The following is a 19,782-nucleotide window of genomic DNA, read 5'->3' as shown; positions in this document are numbered from 1 at the left end:
TACAGGAATACAAGGCCATAATGGTATGTTGCAGTACTCCTGATACCACTCAACCAAAAATGTTGGTAGATATTTGTATCCCAAAAGAAGTAAACTGTACAGAAAGACCTTTTCCATAGATGTCCATTCACTACGTAAGGAATAAATGTCGAGGGATGTAAACATTATATTTAAAAATAGTAGGAGAGCTGGTAGAAAGCCTTTTTATTTCTTGTTTCATAGAAAGTAGTTTGTTGATTTCCGTAGATCCTATCTTAAATAGACGGGGTAGATTTATGTAAGACGAATAATAATCCAGTGAGCGAGTGAGTGACTAAATAACAGTCCTGTACTTCAGGACTGCTAGAGGGGTCCAAGCATTAACTGGATACTGTAGCAAGGAAAGAAAATGGGGCAGAGGTAAATTTGTAAAGTTATATATATCCATAGAGGGCAGAGGTACTTTTAAGTTGTCAGAAAATGACTGCGGGAGAAACAGAGAGGCCTATGGAATTAGAACAAAGTGCGGAAGCATATGCCTGAGTTGTAATTGGGGATAACAGCTTCCATGCCTTAGGATAAAGTTGTTGATGGCCTATAATAGATATACTTCTTTCTCCTTCACACATTTGGGGCAAGAACAAAAGTAAGAGGGATGGAAACAACTCCAGTTAGCACAACGTAGGTCAAATTAACAATCGCAGCTATCATGGCTTTTGCCACCACAAAGATTACATAACAAAACCACGGCAAGATGTCTTAATATGCCCAAACTACAAACACTGTAAGCATATGAGGTGAATATTGGAACATGCCTTACAGTTCAGGTAACCTGCTTTGACAGTAGCAGGAGAACATGGCAATGCAAACATCAAAACAAGAGCATTGATGAACCATATTACTTTACTTCTGAGTGGAAATATGCCAGACAGCCAAAACATATTACCTGGAGAAACCAGTGGGAATATCCAATCCAGGGATGGAAGATAAATCTTTCTGAACAAATACTTTTCTTAAAGAATTCTAAGTAACATGAGGAATAACCTTAATAAACAAATGCCTGATGGAGTTTAATTTCAACATGAGTTAACTATCGTATGGTCAAACTGTTTCAAAGAAGAATGCAGCTACCTGAATGACTTATAAGAGTTAACAAACCCCTCTAATACCTTCTGAATAAAAGAAAGAAACATCTGCCCTAAAAATTTGTAAGACAATGAATGAAGAATAAGACACTGAGGTATAGAAATAATAGAAAGTAATGACTGATGAACAGTCTTAGAGTCGTTTTTCAGTTATACATTCTTTAATTTAATGTTCAATACTTTGAATATCCATGAGCAAAAAGAAAATATTAAGTACTCCTCAATTCCATCAACAATGGGGTCCCATAAGTGAACATGCTGCACTGTCAAACTAGGATTTGTGCAGCTATAACAGGATTTCATGAGCACTATACCATAACATCAACACTAGACGTAATATATAAAACACTCATAAGAACGTCCATGCGTGGAACTTGGTGATGCTAGCCGCATAGATCATCTAATTGACTCTGGAAGGCCTCCCATGTACAGAAATTCAATGTGGCATAGAAATACGTCATAAATTTTTCTTTCTGTATGATTAATGTGTATTCTAGGTTTCTTTAAATTCTAATTATTTACACATTAACACAATATAGAGGGCTAAAAAGACAGCGTTTTCTCATAATCTGCTCACCTCTCTCTTAGTCATCAGCTATCATTGTATTGGCCTGGAAAAATTCCAAACGTCCTATCTTTGGGCCAGAGTGAAATCTATTGCTAATGTCTAGAGACAGTGAGAGAGTAGGACAAAACAATTCTAGGCCATCAAGACAATCAAGGACTGATTCCCGAAGTGTCTGCATCTTTTTACATTTAATAAAGTTTCTGGTCAACTGTTTTCAAACTTTTGTGAGTGTGTAAGATACTTTTATCACAGAACAATGCTGAATTAATACCAGCTTGCTTTAAGTCCAGGAATAAAAACAGATGAATTTATATCAAAAAAATTATTTATTTATATTCGCCTTTGGTTTTTCCGTCAGCTTCACTATTTCTTCCTTTAGATTAGCGTAATCAGCCCAAGGCACACCTCTTTAAAACTTGTTGGCATGTTTTCAATTGAATAACGGCGTGTATGCAATAGAATAGCGAGTACAAGATTGAGCACAGTATTCTTCATTTGAGGCATTATGGGAAATGTCGTAAGCTGCTCTTTTGTAATTCATGCCTCCTTTTAAGGCCAGTAATCTTTATATAAATAAGCTCCAAGTGTTGGAGAATGGAGCGATGGAACGTCTGCAATTATTCAATCGTTTCTCTTGAGATCGGAAATCCAGAAACTTTGTCCTCCCTCAGTGCAGTGTCCTCATAGCAACCAAGGAGAAGGGGCAAATAAACTGCACGGCGTAGGAGAAATTTCGTTAATTCTATACATTTATTTGCCCGCTGCCTGAACTCGTATTCGTAAGGACTATCTGCGTTTGTGAAGAACTTTTGTTACTTCAAACCTACAACTACAGTGAAGAGTTGATCAGTACTCAGTTACACCAATAACAAGTTGAAAAGACCTGAACTTTCCTTTTATTGGATACCCAATCCTTTAGCTCGCATTCATAGTAAGCGTAAAGCAAACATTTATGGGATTCTATTCCTTAACTAGAATAGTCTTGAGAAAAGTTATCAATAATTGTTTTAAAACTAGGTCAACCTGGTAGTTTATTTCTTATCGCATGTTTTCGCACAAAAATCCACTGAAAAAAAAAGAGAGGAGTATTGTGGCTGAAAGCCGTCAACTTCGAAACGTAGGAAGCATTTGGAAAGCTATGGGAGTCAAACTGACTGTGCGTATGTGTGTTTAGCTAATTTAATATCATGGAAATGTTGTACAATTTTTTAACACAAAGTAATTGTGCGTGTCTGGTTACTGTAAATTGGGACATTCTGTTAAGTCGTTGATCCACGAGTCGGCAGGGTGCTGGCTGGGACAGGAATCAAGCCCAGTTAATTGCAGCTTCACTCGATATTTCGTTAATGTCTCGGCCGACAACTTCTCCACATCTTTATAAGAAATTTCAATTGATAATTTTACAATAAAATAATAATATATGAAAACTAAAGCGTTTATATAGCAACTTCGGCAGTAGCATGTGTAAACTGTAGACTAATGTAAATTGCGTTGTCACCACTGTTCTCCCTTCGCTATTGTTTGTCCCTTTGTCAAGATGGCGACTGAGTTACCAGGCAAGCACACATGATTGTAACGTCACAACGACCTCACAGCCACCTGTCAGGCAAAATCCAAACGCCAATGACAAAACAACTTGTCAGTTACTAAGGGGAAACAGTTAAGGAGAATACGTTGAATGTTTAAACCCACAACATCTTAACTCCAACTGCCTTCCGCTGTATATAGTCAGTTGTAATAAAGCTGTAACCCTTAATATTTAGAAATAACTTTAACGTAGAATTAAATCAAGTGTTAAAATTCTACAAAATTAAACTCTCAACCTCCACTCTTTTATTTGATATTAAAAAAAGATGTTAACGAAATAAGAGACCCTTATTGTTCAAGCATAAACCGGGTGAGCTGGCACAAGATCAACTACTTGAAGCTTGTCTTTACTCCCTTTGTCCTTCCTCTAAAAGTGACAATTAGCTGCTTAAACCAGATAACTAACACCTTAATTTTACACAGCGTTATTCGTAAATAAGAGCTTAACTCTTAATATAGTTTTATATTTACAGTCATGTGAAAACGTTAGAACACCTTAACTTGCATGGGAGGTATGCAAAGGAGGAAACCTTTGCTCTCTAAGAGAAACATCAAGGCCAGACTGAAGTTTGCCAGAGTGAATGTAGACAAAGACCAGGACTTCTGGAATAATGTTCTTTGGACAGATGAGTCCAACTTTGAATTATTTGGACACCAGAACAGAGGACATGTTTGCCGTAAACAAATAGAGCATTCCAGGTAAAGAACCTCATACCAACTATGAAGCATGGAGGTTGAAGTGTCGTGGTTTGGGGCTGCTTTGCTGCAGCAGGACCTGGGCAGCTCACAGTCATAGAATTCACCACGCATTCTACTGCGTATCAGAGGGTGCTTGAGGAACATAGGAGTCCATCTGTAAGAAAATTAAAGCTGAAGCGGAAATGGACCCTGCAACACGACAATGACCCAAAACATACCAGTAAATCCACCAAGGACTGGCTGAAAACTAAGAAATGGAGAGTCCTGGAATGGCCGGGTCAAAGCCCAGATTTTAATCCCATTGATATGCAGTGGGGTGACTTGAACCGTTTCAAGTTGTACATGCAAGTTTGTTTGTTTGTTTGTTTTGGAATTTCGCACAAAGCTACTCGAGGGCTATCTGTGCTAGCCGTCCCTAATTTTGCAGTGTAAGACTAGAGGGAAGGCAGCTAGTCATCACCACCCACCGCCAACTCTTGGGCTACTCTTTTACCAACGAATAGTGGAATTGACCGTAACATTATACACCCCCCGCGGCTGGGAGGGCGAGCATGTTTAGCGCGACGCGGGCGCAAACCTGCGACCCTCGGATTACGAGTCGCACGCCTTACGCGCTTGGCCATGCCAGGCCTGTACATGCAAGAAACCCCTCAAACATCTCACAGCTGACAGAATTCTGCATTGAGGAGTGGGGCAAACTTTCTTCAGACCGATGTCAGAGACTGGTAGATGGCTACAAGAAGCGTCTCACTGCAGTTATTTCAGCCAAATGGGGTAACACTAGCTATTAGGGGGTATGGTGTCCTAACTTTTTCCTCAGTTACAATATGCAATTTTGTAGAAGTACATTTACAGAAGATCTTGAAAAGTCTTTTCTTCAGTTTTAATTATTTAATTATATTTCTATAATCTCTCAGTGTTGTTAAAATTGAGATTAAATATCTATATATCCAAAAATGTTACAAAAATACACAGGCTTTCATAGGGTGTCCTAACTTTTTTCACATGACTGTATTATAACAAAAGAAAAATAATAATAATAACAATAAACCACTCCTGACAACCATTACTTTCAGTTGATTTTTGAATCAAGTAATATTATGTATAGTGGGTGTGGTTTGATAGTTTTTCTTTCCTTCTGTTTATATTGCTACTATAAATCGGAATCAACCTAATAATATTACTGCATTTAAAAGTAGTCAAAGTTCTATAATCCATGGGTTTTCTACAAATATTATAGAGATTCCAACACTAAGAATAATTAAATACGCTTTCAAGACAAAGAACATAAAATATTATTGTTTGTAGTCATTCGAGTATTTGAAGATATTGTGCATGTTCCAATAGCATTGCTGTTATTTGACATATACATTAATGTACTGATGCGTAGATAGTTTATCACTAAAGCGGTTTCATTAAGATAACGTCAAAAATTTCTTAAGTTAGCTTTTTTTGCTTGGTGTTTGTCAAATTATATATATATATCACGCATCATTATCTATATCTGCATTTAAGGATTTTATTTTTATTTTCCCCATCTGTCTCAAAGGTACGTCACTCGGAAAACTGAAGCACATTTCAAGAATCAATCCTATGTCATCCTGTGCAAAGAAAAACCCAAGACGGAAGAACAAGAGATTCTCGTTTATAATTATAGTGAAAACATTTTTTTTCCTTTCTGTTATCTGTCATGATCATTCAAAGAGAATTGTAATCATTATTATGCCTATGCAATATTTTTAAATAAAACAAAACATACCATTTCTAAAGTTTAAAGGCCAGGGAAAAATTTATTTATTTTCTATCTGGTCTGATGAATGGATATTAACGTAGAAAAATACCAGTTTTATTTTAAAATTTCATAAGAAGCAGAAGTAATCCACACCGACGTCAGAACGATCATCGTTATTTAATCACTATGTTTAACTCACAGTCAGGAAAACTTATCGTCGTGGATGTATATAATGATGAAGATAATATGAAACATACGACAATATCTAAAAAAACAGATGTTTCTAAACACGAAAACGCTCACTTCGAATTTCCTACAAATAAAAACAAATTTTTTTCTGATGAGAATGAAACCTTTGATGAAGAGGATTATCAAAAATTTGTTCCGTTGCCGACTCTTGTAAAACCTGGTGGCTGCAAAGGTTTTGTAACTGTAGTTAACGTAAATGACAATATTTGTACAGTGTTAGGAGGAGAAAGTGAAGTAAGTCGAGGAAGTACAGAGTTTACTAAAGATAACCACAACCAAGGAAACTTTGTATCAGTTCTACAAGTGAATAGTGATGATAATGAGAAATTTAAACATGACTGCAACATAGAAGAAGTCACAATTTATCGCGTACCGGACGAGAAGTTGGGAATGGCTTTGAAGTTTGAGGGAGGAGTAGATGTTACAAAGAATGTATCTAAGATATATATACAGTCTCTAGGTGAGGGTACCCCAGCTGCAAGAGCTGTCTGTACCATCAAACCTTTGCAAGCAGGTGATGAAATACTTATGATCCAAGGAAGAGAGGTTTCTGAACTTACTCGGTTTGACTGTATAACTATACTTCGAGAGGCCACGAATTCAGTAAAACTTATGGTAAATCACCATTTTCCTAATGAAGTCAATCACAAAGAGAAAAATGTCACACCTTTAACGCAAAATTTGGATAACAATAAAATCAATTCAAAACATATCAAACCTGAGAAAGAAAGGAAGAAAGGTTTTGCACCTTCTATTCCACCAAGAAAAGTAAACAAATGTTCCAGAATTTTCAGATTCGTCCAAAACAAACAAGACTGTAGTGAAGAAAATTCTGACAAGCAAGTTATTTTAGCAAATCAACCTAGAGAAGATCTTCGCAGGTCTTTTCAAAATATGAACAATCAAGCTAGTGAACTGTCTGATATCGATAACTCAGTGAATCCAAGAGATTTTACAAAGAACAAACATCAAATTGATGAGAATGTCACAGTAAGCGACGATATTGCGGGAAAGTGGATATTTGATAAACACACGAAAATAAATAAATCTAAGACATTGTGTTCTTCAAGTAAGAAGACATTTGGGGAATCTACTGGAAATAGTATTCGAGAAAATGATGAAAAAAAAATCCATCAAAATTTTAATTTACAACAAGTTCTATTCCCTTTCGAAAAATTAGAACGAGAGTTGGATGAAGGTAATTTGAGTGAGACGAGTGAATTGAGCCATGATTTCTTGAAATACGACTTTACGTGCAAAAAGGATCTCGAAATAACTGAGAATACTCCAATTGATCCTCCTGTATCATTTCAAGATAAGGTAAGGACAGGGCATGAAGAGTCAAAGGTCAGTCTACAATCCAGTGTGGTCTTAACAGGTTCTCCGAAGATATTAGAAACTTTTAACCTTTCATCTGAAGAAAAAGGCCAGACAAGAAAAAATGAACTATACGATCTTAACGAAACTTTATCAGAATGTAATAAGAAAAAGGATGGGCACAATATCTACAAGGGTCAAAACAAATTATTTCAGCTAACCAGCTCCACTACACGAGAAATAACTGATCAAAATATTTGTATCAATGTGACACAAGATGGGAATTCCATCTCTTGTATACCGAAAAGCTATAACGATCAAGAAATTCCTAATTGTACAGGACAGTCCAACGTAATTCAAATGAGTGATAATTTAGAAACTAAAAACAGAGTGATGGAAGAAATAAAAGAACTAAATTCAGAAGAAAAAATATTTACAAAGCCTCCCGTTTTTCCAAGAAAGATAAAAATGCCATTGACACTTGGGTCTTCAAACGTAATAAAAGATAAGAAATCAGGGGATACAAAGTCCTTTTTCGAAGTAGTCAGGAAATCGTTCCCATTTGCTTTTCAACACAAAATCATTTTTACTCCTAACGAACTTGAGTCAAATGTCTTTCCTGCGGTTTCTAAAAGCTCTGGTCAATGGTGCACTAACAGCTTGAAGACAGAAAATGGTAAATGTGATTTGCTATCTAAGATAAGAATTTCCGAGAAGGTAGAAATGTATCAAAATTCTACAGATGTAATCCGGATGCTAAAAAGAAAAGATGGATCAATAAGTGAAATGAAATATAGTTCAAATAAAAGTAAAAAGGCAGAATACCAGAATGTCGAAGTTACAAACCAAGACTCTGTTGTTTCTAAGAAAAGTGCTAGATTTCAACAGGCTTTTAGTACCACTATGGTTTCTGGAGCACATAGTAAAAGGTATTCTTCCGAAGTCCTCGACAGTTTTGCAGATACCTTAAATAAGAATACTCAGTATAGATCAGACAAAATGGCCAGGTGAGGAACGTTTTAGTGTTTTCAATTAATGGTGTGTACAATTGGTCTCTTTCAACAATAATTATTTTGGTTAATTAGAGTGGCCAAATATTTTACACTGTTGTAGAAACTAAATATTATTAATTGATTTGCCATGGAGAGTTATTTTAAAACATTACTTTATCTATTATCTTTGTCTATTTGTTTATGTTGATATTTTTTCATCAGTAAATCAAATATTTTAACAAATACCATAAAAGGTGATACATGAAAAGTCCAACATTGAATAGTATAGGATAGTCACCTTTAGAGCTTATGTTAAAAAAAAAATTTAAAAAACGATTTTCGCCAATGCTTTGAATTTTTACTCGAGGTTGACTTGTAGCTTGTCGTTGTGCTGTTGAACAAGGCACTTTACCCCAATTGTTTCACTTTATCCTCTTCTCTAATGGTACTGGTAGATAAATGGAAGTTAACAAACGATGGACTGGCATGAAATACATGATGAATAATGTTACCATTCTTATCCACTTGCCTTAAAAACGAAGTTCAGCAATGGCTTCTATATTAATTCTTGTCATGGGACTAATTTATTTCTCATCCACGTAGAAATATTTTTATTGCTTTAAGAAGTCTGTTAATAAGAGACAATTTTTTTTTTAATTTTGTCCTTTTACTAAAAATTATGTATTTGTAGAATTCAGTATTTAAGAAATATACTTTTTTTCAGTTTTGTACACTGTTCACTAAACAAACTTGATATTTATCAATGTATCGCTAGGGGCCCAAAACTTAGGCAGCTTCATTAACGATTAGTTAGTTAGTTAGTTATCACCATTAGATTCCATCAAGGAACATAGGGCCGCAATCGCTTGCGGATTCTTCAACAGGTATTTAAGTGAGTAGGTTGTTAGCCCACTGCACCGAGCTGTCCCTAATTTGGTAGTGTAAGACTAGAGGGAAGGTAGCTAGTCATCACCACCCACCGCCAACTCTTGGGCCATTCTTTTACCAACAAATAGCGGGATTTACCGTAACATTATAACGCCCACCTGGCTGGGAGGGCGAGCATGTTTGGCGCGACGCGGGCGCGAACCCACGAAACCTCGGATTACGAGTCACACGCCTTACGCGCTTGGCCATGCCAGGCCGTTCATTAACGATTAAGCTATGTATTCTTTACTCAAGTGTAAAGATACATTTCCTTTCACAATAATGATTTCCATAAGATTGTGTTGATGTCGCAATAGATGTAGGTTGCAAATAAGTAGTAAGTTAGTCGGCAACATTGTCGAATCTGTCGTCTGGATAGCAATGAAAAACGCGTTGAATCATTTTCTAGAGCCAAAACTTAAAATAAAATTAATCCTGAATAACACAGAAGAAAGAATCGTACATGACAAAGTGGTAATTTTAGTTAAATTTATTGTTATTTTACATTACTTGTTATCCTAATAACACTATTCAAAAGGTTTTTAATTTTTAGCACGCTGTTGACAAAAATAACAGTTACATGTAAAACGAAATTCACACACATTAGGACAACAACATTCTTTATATAAAAGGGTATGTTGGAGTAAAGACAGTCCGTGTCTTGTCAACGTGCAATAGTTTCCATAAAATTGCACAATTATACCAGTAAAATATTCTGATAAATATTGTAAAACCTTTTAAAATTATACCTTATGATGCCACGTTAAAAGTAACGTAACGTTGGTTTTCAAATGATGCATTTCTATCCTAGTTTAGTGGGTTTTTTTTTTTGCAATTTTGCAGGGTATGATACTTCCAACATTTATACAAATCTAAACTCTGTCGATTTATACGATTTCTTTTTATAACTCATTAAAACTTATGATGACAAAGATGTGTCCAAAAATAATGCCTTTCTTAAATGAAAAGCTTAGAAATATTTTGATAATGGTTTCTTCATAATAATAATAATAATAACAGTCTTCTTCTTACGGTACACAGTTTGAGAGAGGACAGTTTGAATGTTTTTCTTTCACTATACTGTACAAATAGATGTCAAACTATTTAAATACTAAGTTATTTAGTGGCTGCGGTAAGTCTGAGTGTGAATTATACAAATAAAATGTGAGTTACAAAACTTAGGGTTGGCACAGCTCAAATAGCTCATTATATACATATATGTAGCTTCGCGCTAAGCAACAAATAGACATTTCTGGTGCCAGTTGGAGGTTTTTAAGTTTTTTAAAGTTTAAATAATTTTTTCAAAACCAAATAAACTGAACTGGTATTACTACTATGTTAAAAATTGTTACTCTATTTCCTTTCTAAGTCGTCAAATGTACTGGAGAGCTGAAAATGCATTGTTTCAGTTAATCTTTATGGTGTCACTTCGTGAAACCAGAGCAAAATATTATTAAAACTAAGAAGGTTTAACCCACGTAAAGGTAGTTTTAATATTGTAAGCACGAGAACTTGCCTCTAACCCACTGCTTGTAGGTATCTAGATACGTAAAAAAACTAAGTCTACGTTATTTACGTTAACATAATAAACGCAAATGTTTTAATGGGCGAAAACAAAAAGTTCTACCTTTCCACAAATATAATGTGATAGTGGGTTGGATTAGCCTGCACTTGTAAGTTTGAGATAATTTGTTCTTCATGGGAAATTTTTTTGTAAAGTGATAGCAATATAAATGTAAAACCGATTCTTTTAATAGTCACTGAAGTCACGAGATACGCTATGAAAGTTGTGTGTGTGTGTGTGTTAACCAAAATGGTTGTTTTCTATAAGATGCTAGCCTAAGAAAGATGTCAACTCTTTGTTTGTTTTTTAAATTTCGCGCAAAGCTACTCGAGGGCTATCTGCGACATCCGTCCCTAATTTAGACTAGAGCGAAGGCAGCTAGTCATTAACACCCACCGCCAACTCTTGGGCTACTCTTTTATCAATGAATAGTGGAATTGACTGTTACATTATAACGCCTCCACGGCTGAAAGGGCGACCATTTTTAGTGTGATAGGGATTCGAACCCGCGACCCTCAGATTACGAGTCTAGTGCCTTAACCACCTGGCCATATCGGGCCTCATTGTTATACAGTACTGATGTGATGAACTATATACATTTGATGTAATTTATAACATTATAACTGTCTACAGCCGAGATCTAAATACTTCTTATTTATCGTGACTATTGCTAAATACTGTGTAAACATAAAAAAACGTAAGAAAATTTGTATCAAATAAAATATTATCATCAGGGCAAAAATGAGACGTTTTCATAACTTTAGATTTGTTCGATTTTGAAGAACAATAATCGTATACTCATATGACTGAATAAATCTGTATAACAATACTCTTTCCAAATATTTCTCTAAAAGAAAGCCAATGACACATATAGAGGGTTAAGTACATTATATCAAAACAATTCCCAATATGTAAACCAACAAGCAACGTGACACTCATATAAAGTTAACGGTTAAGCATAACATCTAAAAACTACATTTTGACATTGTAAGCATTTCATGAGTAGTGTTGTGGCACAAAAAAATATTTATTTTTGAGAGGTATATGTAGCAGACAGGCCTTTCCATTGCAAAATTTCATGAACTTAGATCATAAAACCGTGTTTCGATCGGGGATTTAGAATTTCAAAACGTAGATAGTTCTTGTATTCGATGACGGAAAACAAAGGTACATGGATCAACTGAAGACACCAAAACCATCCAGAAAGAGACTTGCAGCAACAAGTCGTTCCCCAACAGTGGTAAACAAGGATGGTGCCTGGTAACAACCTACGAATACAAAGGTCAGTGGCAAAAGTTGTCCATGTGCACCAGATAATAGTACCGAGCGTAATAAAGAAGGACCTTCGTCTAGAAAAACAACACAAGATACGTACACATCAACTGTTTCTAGGACATATCCACTCAACTGTAGGACACCTTAAGAAAAGAGTATTCACTATTCACGCTATTCCGCAGGAAAAACATAGTGGTCAAGTCACCGAAAGTGGAGCCTGTGGATTATTGTGCAACTGGGCTGTATAAACACTTGAAAACCGTTATACTCATACACCTGACGGATTAAGAAAAGATACATGGATATGACAACTTTATAACGGAGTCATTTGCTATGAAAATTTACGATGCAGAGCTTTTGTCAAGGTGCCTGACCGGACGTGGCGACATGGAGTATGACGACGTGATGAGACTCTCAAATCGTTTCGATACTCAACCTGTCTCTGACAATTTGATCAACAAAATGTTTATTGCAGACGTAAGCGGATAGGCACAAAGTTAGAAAAGGGATTGGTTACAAGCATTGGTTATCTCAACGCCTCCTAGTGGAACAGCGGTATGTCTGCGGACTTCCAACGCTAAAAATTGGGTTTCGATACCCATAGTGGACAGAGTACTGATAGCCCATTGTGTAGCTTTGTGATTAATTAAAAACAATGTTATCTCAATTTTTATGTTTATGTTTTCGTTATCAATGCTAAAAAAGATAATATAATGAGTCCTAAAGTATACACACTTCCAGTATGTGTCTGGCTTTAATCATCAACACAAAGTTAGTTATGGCCATATTTAAATCACTAAACTCTTAAATCGTTCTGTGACCTATTTTAATTTTAGAAGGATTTGTTTGTTTGTTTGTTTTGGAATTTCGCACAAAGCTACTCGAGGGCTATCTGTGCTAGCCGTCCCTAATTTAGCAGTGTAAGACTAGAGGGAAGGCAGCTAGTCATCACCACCCACCGCCAACTATTGGGCTACTCTTTTACCAACGAATAGTGGGATTAACCGTCACATTATACACCCCCACGGCTGGTAGGGCGAGCATGTTTAGCGCGACGCGGGCGCGAACCCGCGACCCTCGAATTACGAGTCACACGCCTTACGCGCTAGGCCATGCCAGGCCCTTTTTAGAAGGAAATAGAAAAAAAAGGAAATGTTGTTTTTTGTGGTTTTTATCCTGTGATGTTATTTGTATACAAATGTACCTATTGAAGCTGAGAGTACTTATAGTGTTACATATAATTTTTATTCATATCTATATAATTATTGAATGTCGAAAAGTCTGAAAATTTCTGTCGAATAGTTTTTAGGTTTTGAAAGGTGTTTGATGTACATTCTTTTGCAAAAAGCGGATTCAAAATTATATTTAAATAAATTTTACTATTCTTCATACCAGAATAAAGTAGCATTTATCTGAGATATAAAAACTTGTTGGAACTTTGATCTTTCAATTTTTTAGAAATGTATTTTAAACCAATCTTAATGAAAAAGTTGCCTTACGACTTGATCTAACGTAAAATGATATTATTAGAACATCTTTAAAGAAACAATTCATCTGTAATTTATGATGCAGATGAGTGAGCACAACTTTCATGTTACTTTCCCGCTAGTAGTATTTTTTCTTTTTTTAAGCATGTTCTGTTTAACATTTTCAGGGAAACGCATATTCATCCATAATGGGAAATTATTTCAGTGAATAAAAATAAAGACATTAATGAAGGCGATAGAGTAGAGGAACGTGTAAGATCGAGATATATATATATTATCTAATCCTGTGATAATTCTAATAATTCTGTTAGTGTGGCCCGGCATGGCCAGGTGAGTTAAGGTTCTCGATTTGCAATCTGAGGGTCGCGGGTTCGAATCACTGTCATACCAAACTTGCTCGCCCTTTTAGACGTGGGGGCGTTATAATGTGACGGTGAATTCCACTATTCGTTGGTAAAAGAGTAGCCCAAGAGTTGGCAGTGGGTGGTGATGACTAGCTGCCTTCCTTCTAGTCTTATACTGCTAAATTACGGACGGCTAGCACAGATAGCCCTCAAGTAGCTTTGTGCGAAATTCAAAACAAGCAAGAAATCAATCATAATTAATGCATTTTATGTCAGAAGAACGTTTCACCAATTTTGTATGTAAACCGGGAAAGGTTCTGCTTTTAAAACTTGAATAATATCCAAAGTTGGCTGAAATGCTTATATTTTATACTTTTTTAAATTAATTGATTATTAATATTGAATTAAGCAGAAATTCAGAGTGAAAAATGCTGAACGGAAAAGGCTTAGATCAAGACTCTTATATGGATACGTGACTTTTTTGTAAAGGAAAGTTCTGAGATAGTTTGTAGAAAAGTAAGCTGACTTATATATAAGAGTTTTATATATATATATATATGCTTGATTATGAAATCTAACTGCCTGCTTGTTAGATTTTCATCATGAAATTTTCTACACTTTCAATGTGCATATTTTAGGTTACAATACAAATGAAACATTGATTGTAATTAGTTATATAATTAAAACGTGTTGCCAATTCCTAATAGCTTAGGGTCTTATTTGTTGAAATAATTTATATTTTTCTTCCAAAGAGAAAGAGAAAACGTCTTGATATAGTCACGTACATAATGCATGTATTTATATATTGATAGTTCTTTATGAAAGTGCAAGAAATGTATGGATTATTTTAAAGAATTTGCGTTATATAATATCTATCGTTCTTGATGAGGCACTGTAGTAACTAAGTTCAAAATGTTTCTTCTTGTTTGATGTATCGGTGTGATTAGATGTAAAAGCACAGACAGAAAAGTAGATTGGTTCTAAATATTTATGAGCATACTTTAAAGATCGATTGAATGTTAAATAGTTTGAATAAGTCGTCCCTCCTGAAAAGTTTACAATCTTAGTATGAATCTGTCATAATCATGTGTTTCAGTTATTATTTTTTACACTTATATACACCTGGTATATATCAACGTTTTCTTGAGAATTTTGTTTTTAATTTTCAAAGAACCAGAAGTCCCGGTTTTAAAAATAGTTTCAGTTTTCTCCAAACATCTTATTAAGACCTCACCTCCCCAACCCTGGAAGGACAACCTCACAGATTCGTTTGTTATTATAGTAGCTTTGGTTCATGCTAGTGCAGACTATATTTTCTTAGGTCTGTGGCTATGCGAGCGAGAAATATTGACAACAAACTCTCTTTTATGTACAACTGCCTAACCAAGTTTATTGCTGAACGTTCTGAAAATTGTCATATTATTATATATGTATTTCATTTGCCATGAACTTACCCTTCCCTATTTAATATTATCCCTACGTTTATGGTAATATATTAAGCGTTGCATGATTATGAAAAATACAGTTGTTTCAGTTTTGCTTTTATATATTTTTCAATTTAAAATTCCAAAGTGGTAAGCCTGCCAATAGAAAATCAACTTTTAAATAAAGGTCAATAAACGGTTTTGTATTTGTAAAGATATGGGTCAAAAACAAATATTATATTTGTAAGTATCGATGAAGACTATATTATTAATATTTTTATTCATAAGAGACTAAAAGGTTAATATATAAATTCTTTCTTTTTTCTTTTTAGAAAATTTCTTACATCATCGATCGAAGAGTCAAGTACGGTCAACTCTGATGGTTTTAGAGGTTTTGAAAATTATCCATCTGAGCATCACGCCTGTGTGTCAACTTCGGATATCGGGTCATATAAAGACTCCTGGAGAAGTATTTCAAGTGAGATTTCTCAGTTGTCAAATGGCAGTAATTTTGACAAATTGGAGGTTGAAAGATCTGATATTAATTCACAAAATGCGTTACAGAAATCAGAAAGTATAAAGTCATTCCATATGACACTACAAGACGAAGCAGAGATTAAAAGATACAATACTACCCCGAATGATTTCAGTACTAAAATGATAAATTACCCTATAGTTAAACATAATATTTTAGCTGAATCACCATGTGTAAGCTTCGAAGTTGATGCACATGTCCCCTTGGATGAAACGCAAAACATTAATATCTACAATGAAAATCATAAATGTTTGAGCGACTCACAAGCTCCAAACTCTCATTTTGATAACCTTGAGTCTCCAGGTAAATCACGAACTGCAAATTTTTACGTTGGTAAACATGAGTCTACGGATAAATCACAAATTACAAATGTTTACTGTGATCATCAGAAGCCTCTGAAAAATTCTCACTTTGACATTCAGAAATCTCTAGATGAAACACAAGCTACAAACTTCCACGTTAAGAATCACGAGTCTCTTAAAAAAATACAAACTACAAGCTCCCACGTTGATATACAGGAATCTCTAGACAAAACTCAGACCATAAACTCTCACATTGTTAAACAAATTCCGAACAAATTACAAATTACAAACGTTTACTTTGATAAAGAGAAGTCTCTGGAAAATTTCCACGTTGACATACAGGAATCTCTGAAAGAAACACAAGCTACGAACTCCCATGTTGACATACAGGAATCTCTGGAAGAGACACAAGTTACGAACTTCCATGTCGACATACAGAAATCTCTGGAAGAGACACAAGCTACGAACTCTCACTTTGATAAACATGAGCCTCCAGAAAAATCACAAGTTACAGATTTTTACGACAATAATCAGGCGTCCTTGGACAAACCACAAACTGCAAACAACCACACTGATGTACACAATATTTTGGACAAATCAAATGTGATCAAGGAGAACATTAGTAACTTATATGATATGGATAAATCATATGTTAACGGTGTGAAAGTTAACAAACTTAGCGATTTTGATGAAGCACATGTTAAAAATATTCAAGATGATGATGAACTGGATTTTTTGGGCATAGCACATGTTTACAATGCTCAAAATGACATACTAGATACGTTGGAGAAACCATGTGCTAAAAATATACTTGATGTGTTAGAGGAACACCAGGTTTTAAAACTTCAACGTGATAAAGATAATAATTTGAATCAAATATATGTTGAAAATATTCTAGTTGATAAACTGGGCACTTTTGATAAATCATGTGTTAAAACTTTGCAAGTTGATCAACTGGATACATTGGAGAACTCATATGCTAAAAATGTTAATAAGAACGAACGTGTGTTTTCGACCACATCATGTGTTAATAATGTGATCGCTGAAAATCTGGATAATGCGAACAAGCCACATGTTGGAAATTCAAATGTTGAAAAACTGGACAAGTTGAATGAATCAAATGTTAAAAATATGAACATTCATAGAAAGAATATTTTGAATGAAGTACAAAATTTTCAAAATGATAAACAGGATATTTTGGGAAAATCATATGTGACCAGCGGAAACGTTAATAACTTAGAAGATTTTGACAAATTAGATCTTAAAAATATGAAGAAATCAGATGTGTTTAACTCCTCAGCTAATAAACAAGATTGTTTAGCCAAAGCTGCTGTTAAAAATATAGACTTTGATAATACAGGCGCAATAAATATGTCATGTGAGAAAAATGTGAATTTCGATAACATGGATGTTCTGGATGAGTTACAAGTTTTAAAGTTCTCAGTCGGTAAACTGGATAATTGGCACAAAGCGCACGTTAAGAATGTGCGAGTTGACAAACTAGATGTCATGAAGAAACCAAAAAATTATAATTTTGATGTTACAAAAAGTATTTCTTCAGAAGAAGACATATTTATCAATACAGAACTTGTACTGGAAGAATCAAGAAATGAAAATTCATTTGCTGATACATATGTAAGTTTAGGACAATTACAAACAGAAAATTTTCAGACCATTTCAAATGAGGCTTCGAATAAATTGCGTATTGAAAATCCCTTTTTTGTTACAAATGATGGTTTGGATACATTATATGAAAAAACCTCAAATATGGCTGTAAAAAATGATTTGAACAAATCTTATATCAATATAAATGGCCGTACTGACAAATATCATTTTGAAAGATCTCGAGATGGAAGAGACGATTATTTGGATGAAACAGAGGTCGGGGAGAACCATATTGCTGTAGATGTTGCATTAGGCGAATCACTAGATAAAAAGATAGTCCAGGATAAGCAGTATGATATAATAAAAGACAATTTTAAAAAGCTTCCATCGAAAATAATGAGTGAAGAATATGACATTTTAAACGAACAAAATTTTAGAAACTTCCATGTTGATACACAAGTCATTTTAGATTATATATGTAATGGAAGGTCTCATATTAACACAACAAAGCGTATAAACAGTTCTGGTAGAAGGAGCCGTCATAAAGATGAGGGCTACAAGTCAAAACATTATCATTATTTTACTGAAGAAAAATCTAAGTTTAATGTTGAAAATAAAAATGAACAATCAGTGACAAAATCCGACGAAATTAGTATATACCAACAGTATTTTGAAGGGCAGTGTAAGAAAATGTCCAGTTTCGGTCCTGGTGATCAAAGTGGAAATCACCATGAAAATAATCACTTTGATTCTTCGTCTCAGAATACAAAACAATTCAACAGTTTAGTTCGTTCACCATTACTACAGGTTAACAACAGGAAACAGAAACAAGAAACACTTACTATCAAAGAAGCAGATGTATCAGAAGTCGAAAATATAAAGAAATGGGAAGCTATTCAAAACAAGATATATGGCAGGAAAAAACATGAAAGTGTTGTTGTTAAAGAATTTCAACCTTCACGAGCTTTGAAGCACAAAGAAGAAAAGAAAATGAACAAAGCAGGTAATAATTTTTACACAAAATTGAATTTCGAACTTCTGTTTTGTTTACCGTTCAGGTCCAAACATACTGAAATCATTCTTCAAATTTTATATAATCTTTATGCACATATGGGTATTAACATTTAAGAAGATAGTTTCTACATCTTTTAAAAAACATTGTTATATTCAGATATTGTAACCGCATTACCATATTACCCATAGAATCGCCAAAAAAAATTAGAAGTAGCACACCATGTTCTAGACTTATACCTGTAAATAAAAAATACAACACGCTATAATTTTTGCAAAATTAGAAAACTTTTTTGATGCAGTTCACTATATCTTGGTGTTGGAAACTCACAAAAGGCAGGTTAACACTTTGGGTAAAATCAAGGAGAGATTTCACGTCAGTAATTTTATATATCCCATTATACAAAACAGTTGTTATCATTCACTAAGTCATTTTCATGAAATTTTCATAAGATAACCCTGGACAAGTGCAGAAAAATATTAATTACTTAAATTTTGTCAAAACAACTTCCGTAATGAATACAGAAATTGAAGTCTTAATAAATGCAACTGAAAATTAATATGTATCTCTTAACATAATACTAAGTTCAATCATGTTGATTGAATTAACAAGTATTATAGAAACGCCAGTTCAGATTTTTTTTAAGGAGTGGTAACTTCTTCAAGAGCTCCAGAAGCTGCTAAGACCGTAGAATCTTTTGGATTTTTCCAAAGTGAAAATGTAAAACGTGGCCAGGTATTGGATTGTATTGTAGGTTTGTAGAAAGCACAGGAAAATTATATAATAGTTCGAATTATTGTAAAACATACTGTAACTGTTCAGTATATTTGAGTTTGTGAGTATATGGAGGCAATGCTGGTTGAGGGAGACGCATGTAGATTTATATTTATGTGCCTAGAGGAGTGAGGAAGAGTTTATATATTGTATTTTATGATTTCTGTAGCTCAAAAATAATTAATATTCTTATAACATAATTAATCAAACATTGTCGCTTCTTATCGTGTTTTAGTGATTCTAGAAGTGTTGGAGATTGAGGCTC

General features: G+C 34.5%; 1 protein-coding gene across 4 annotated transcripts in view; it reads left to right on the top strand.

Annotated features, from left to right (window-relative positions):
- LOC143222563 (uncharacterized) overlaps window positions 1–19,782 on the top strand; it is a 93,013-nt gene that overhangs the window by 18,370 nt on the left and 54,861 nt on the right. For all 4 annotated transcript variants that reach the window (XM_076449210.1, XM_076449212.1, XM_076449209.1 and 1 more), the window contains exons 2-3: window positions 5,528–8,283; window positions 15,622–18,734. In XM_076449210.1, the coding sequence (XP_076305325.1) occupies window positions 5,897–8,283; window positions 15,622–18,734 (5,500 nt within the window). In that variant the 5' untranslated portion in view covers window positions 5,528–5,896. The remainder of the gene's footprint in view (window positions 1–5,527; window positions 8,284–15,621; window positions 18,735–19,782) is intronic.

This window comes from Tachypleus tridentatus, chromosome 8 (assembly GCF_004210375.1).
Source record: "Tachypleus tridentatus isolate NWPU-2018 chromosome 8, ASM421037v1, whole genome shotgun sequence".
In the NCBI taxonomy this organism is placed as follows: domain Eukaryota; kingdom Metazoa; phylum Arthropoda; class Merostomata; order Xiphosura; family Limulidae; genus Tachypleus; species Tachypleus tridentatus.
This window is presented reverse-complemented; position numbering and strand designations above follow the sequence as displayed.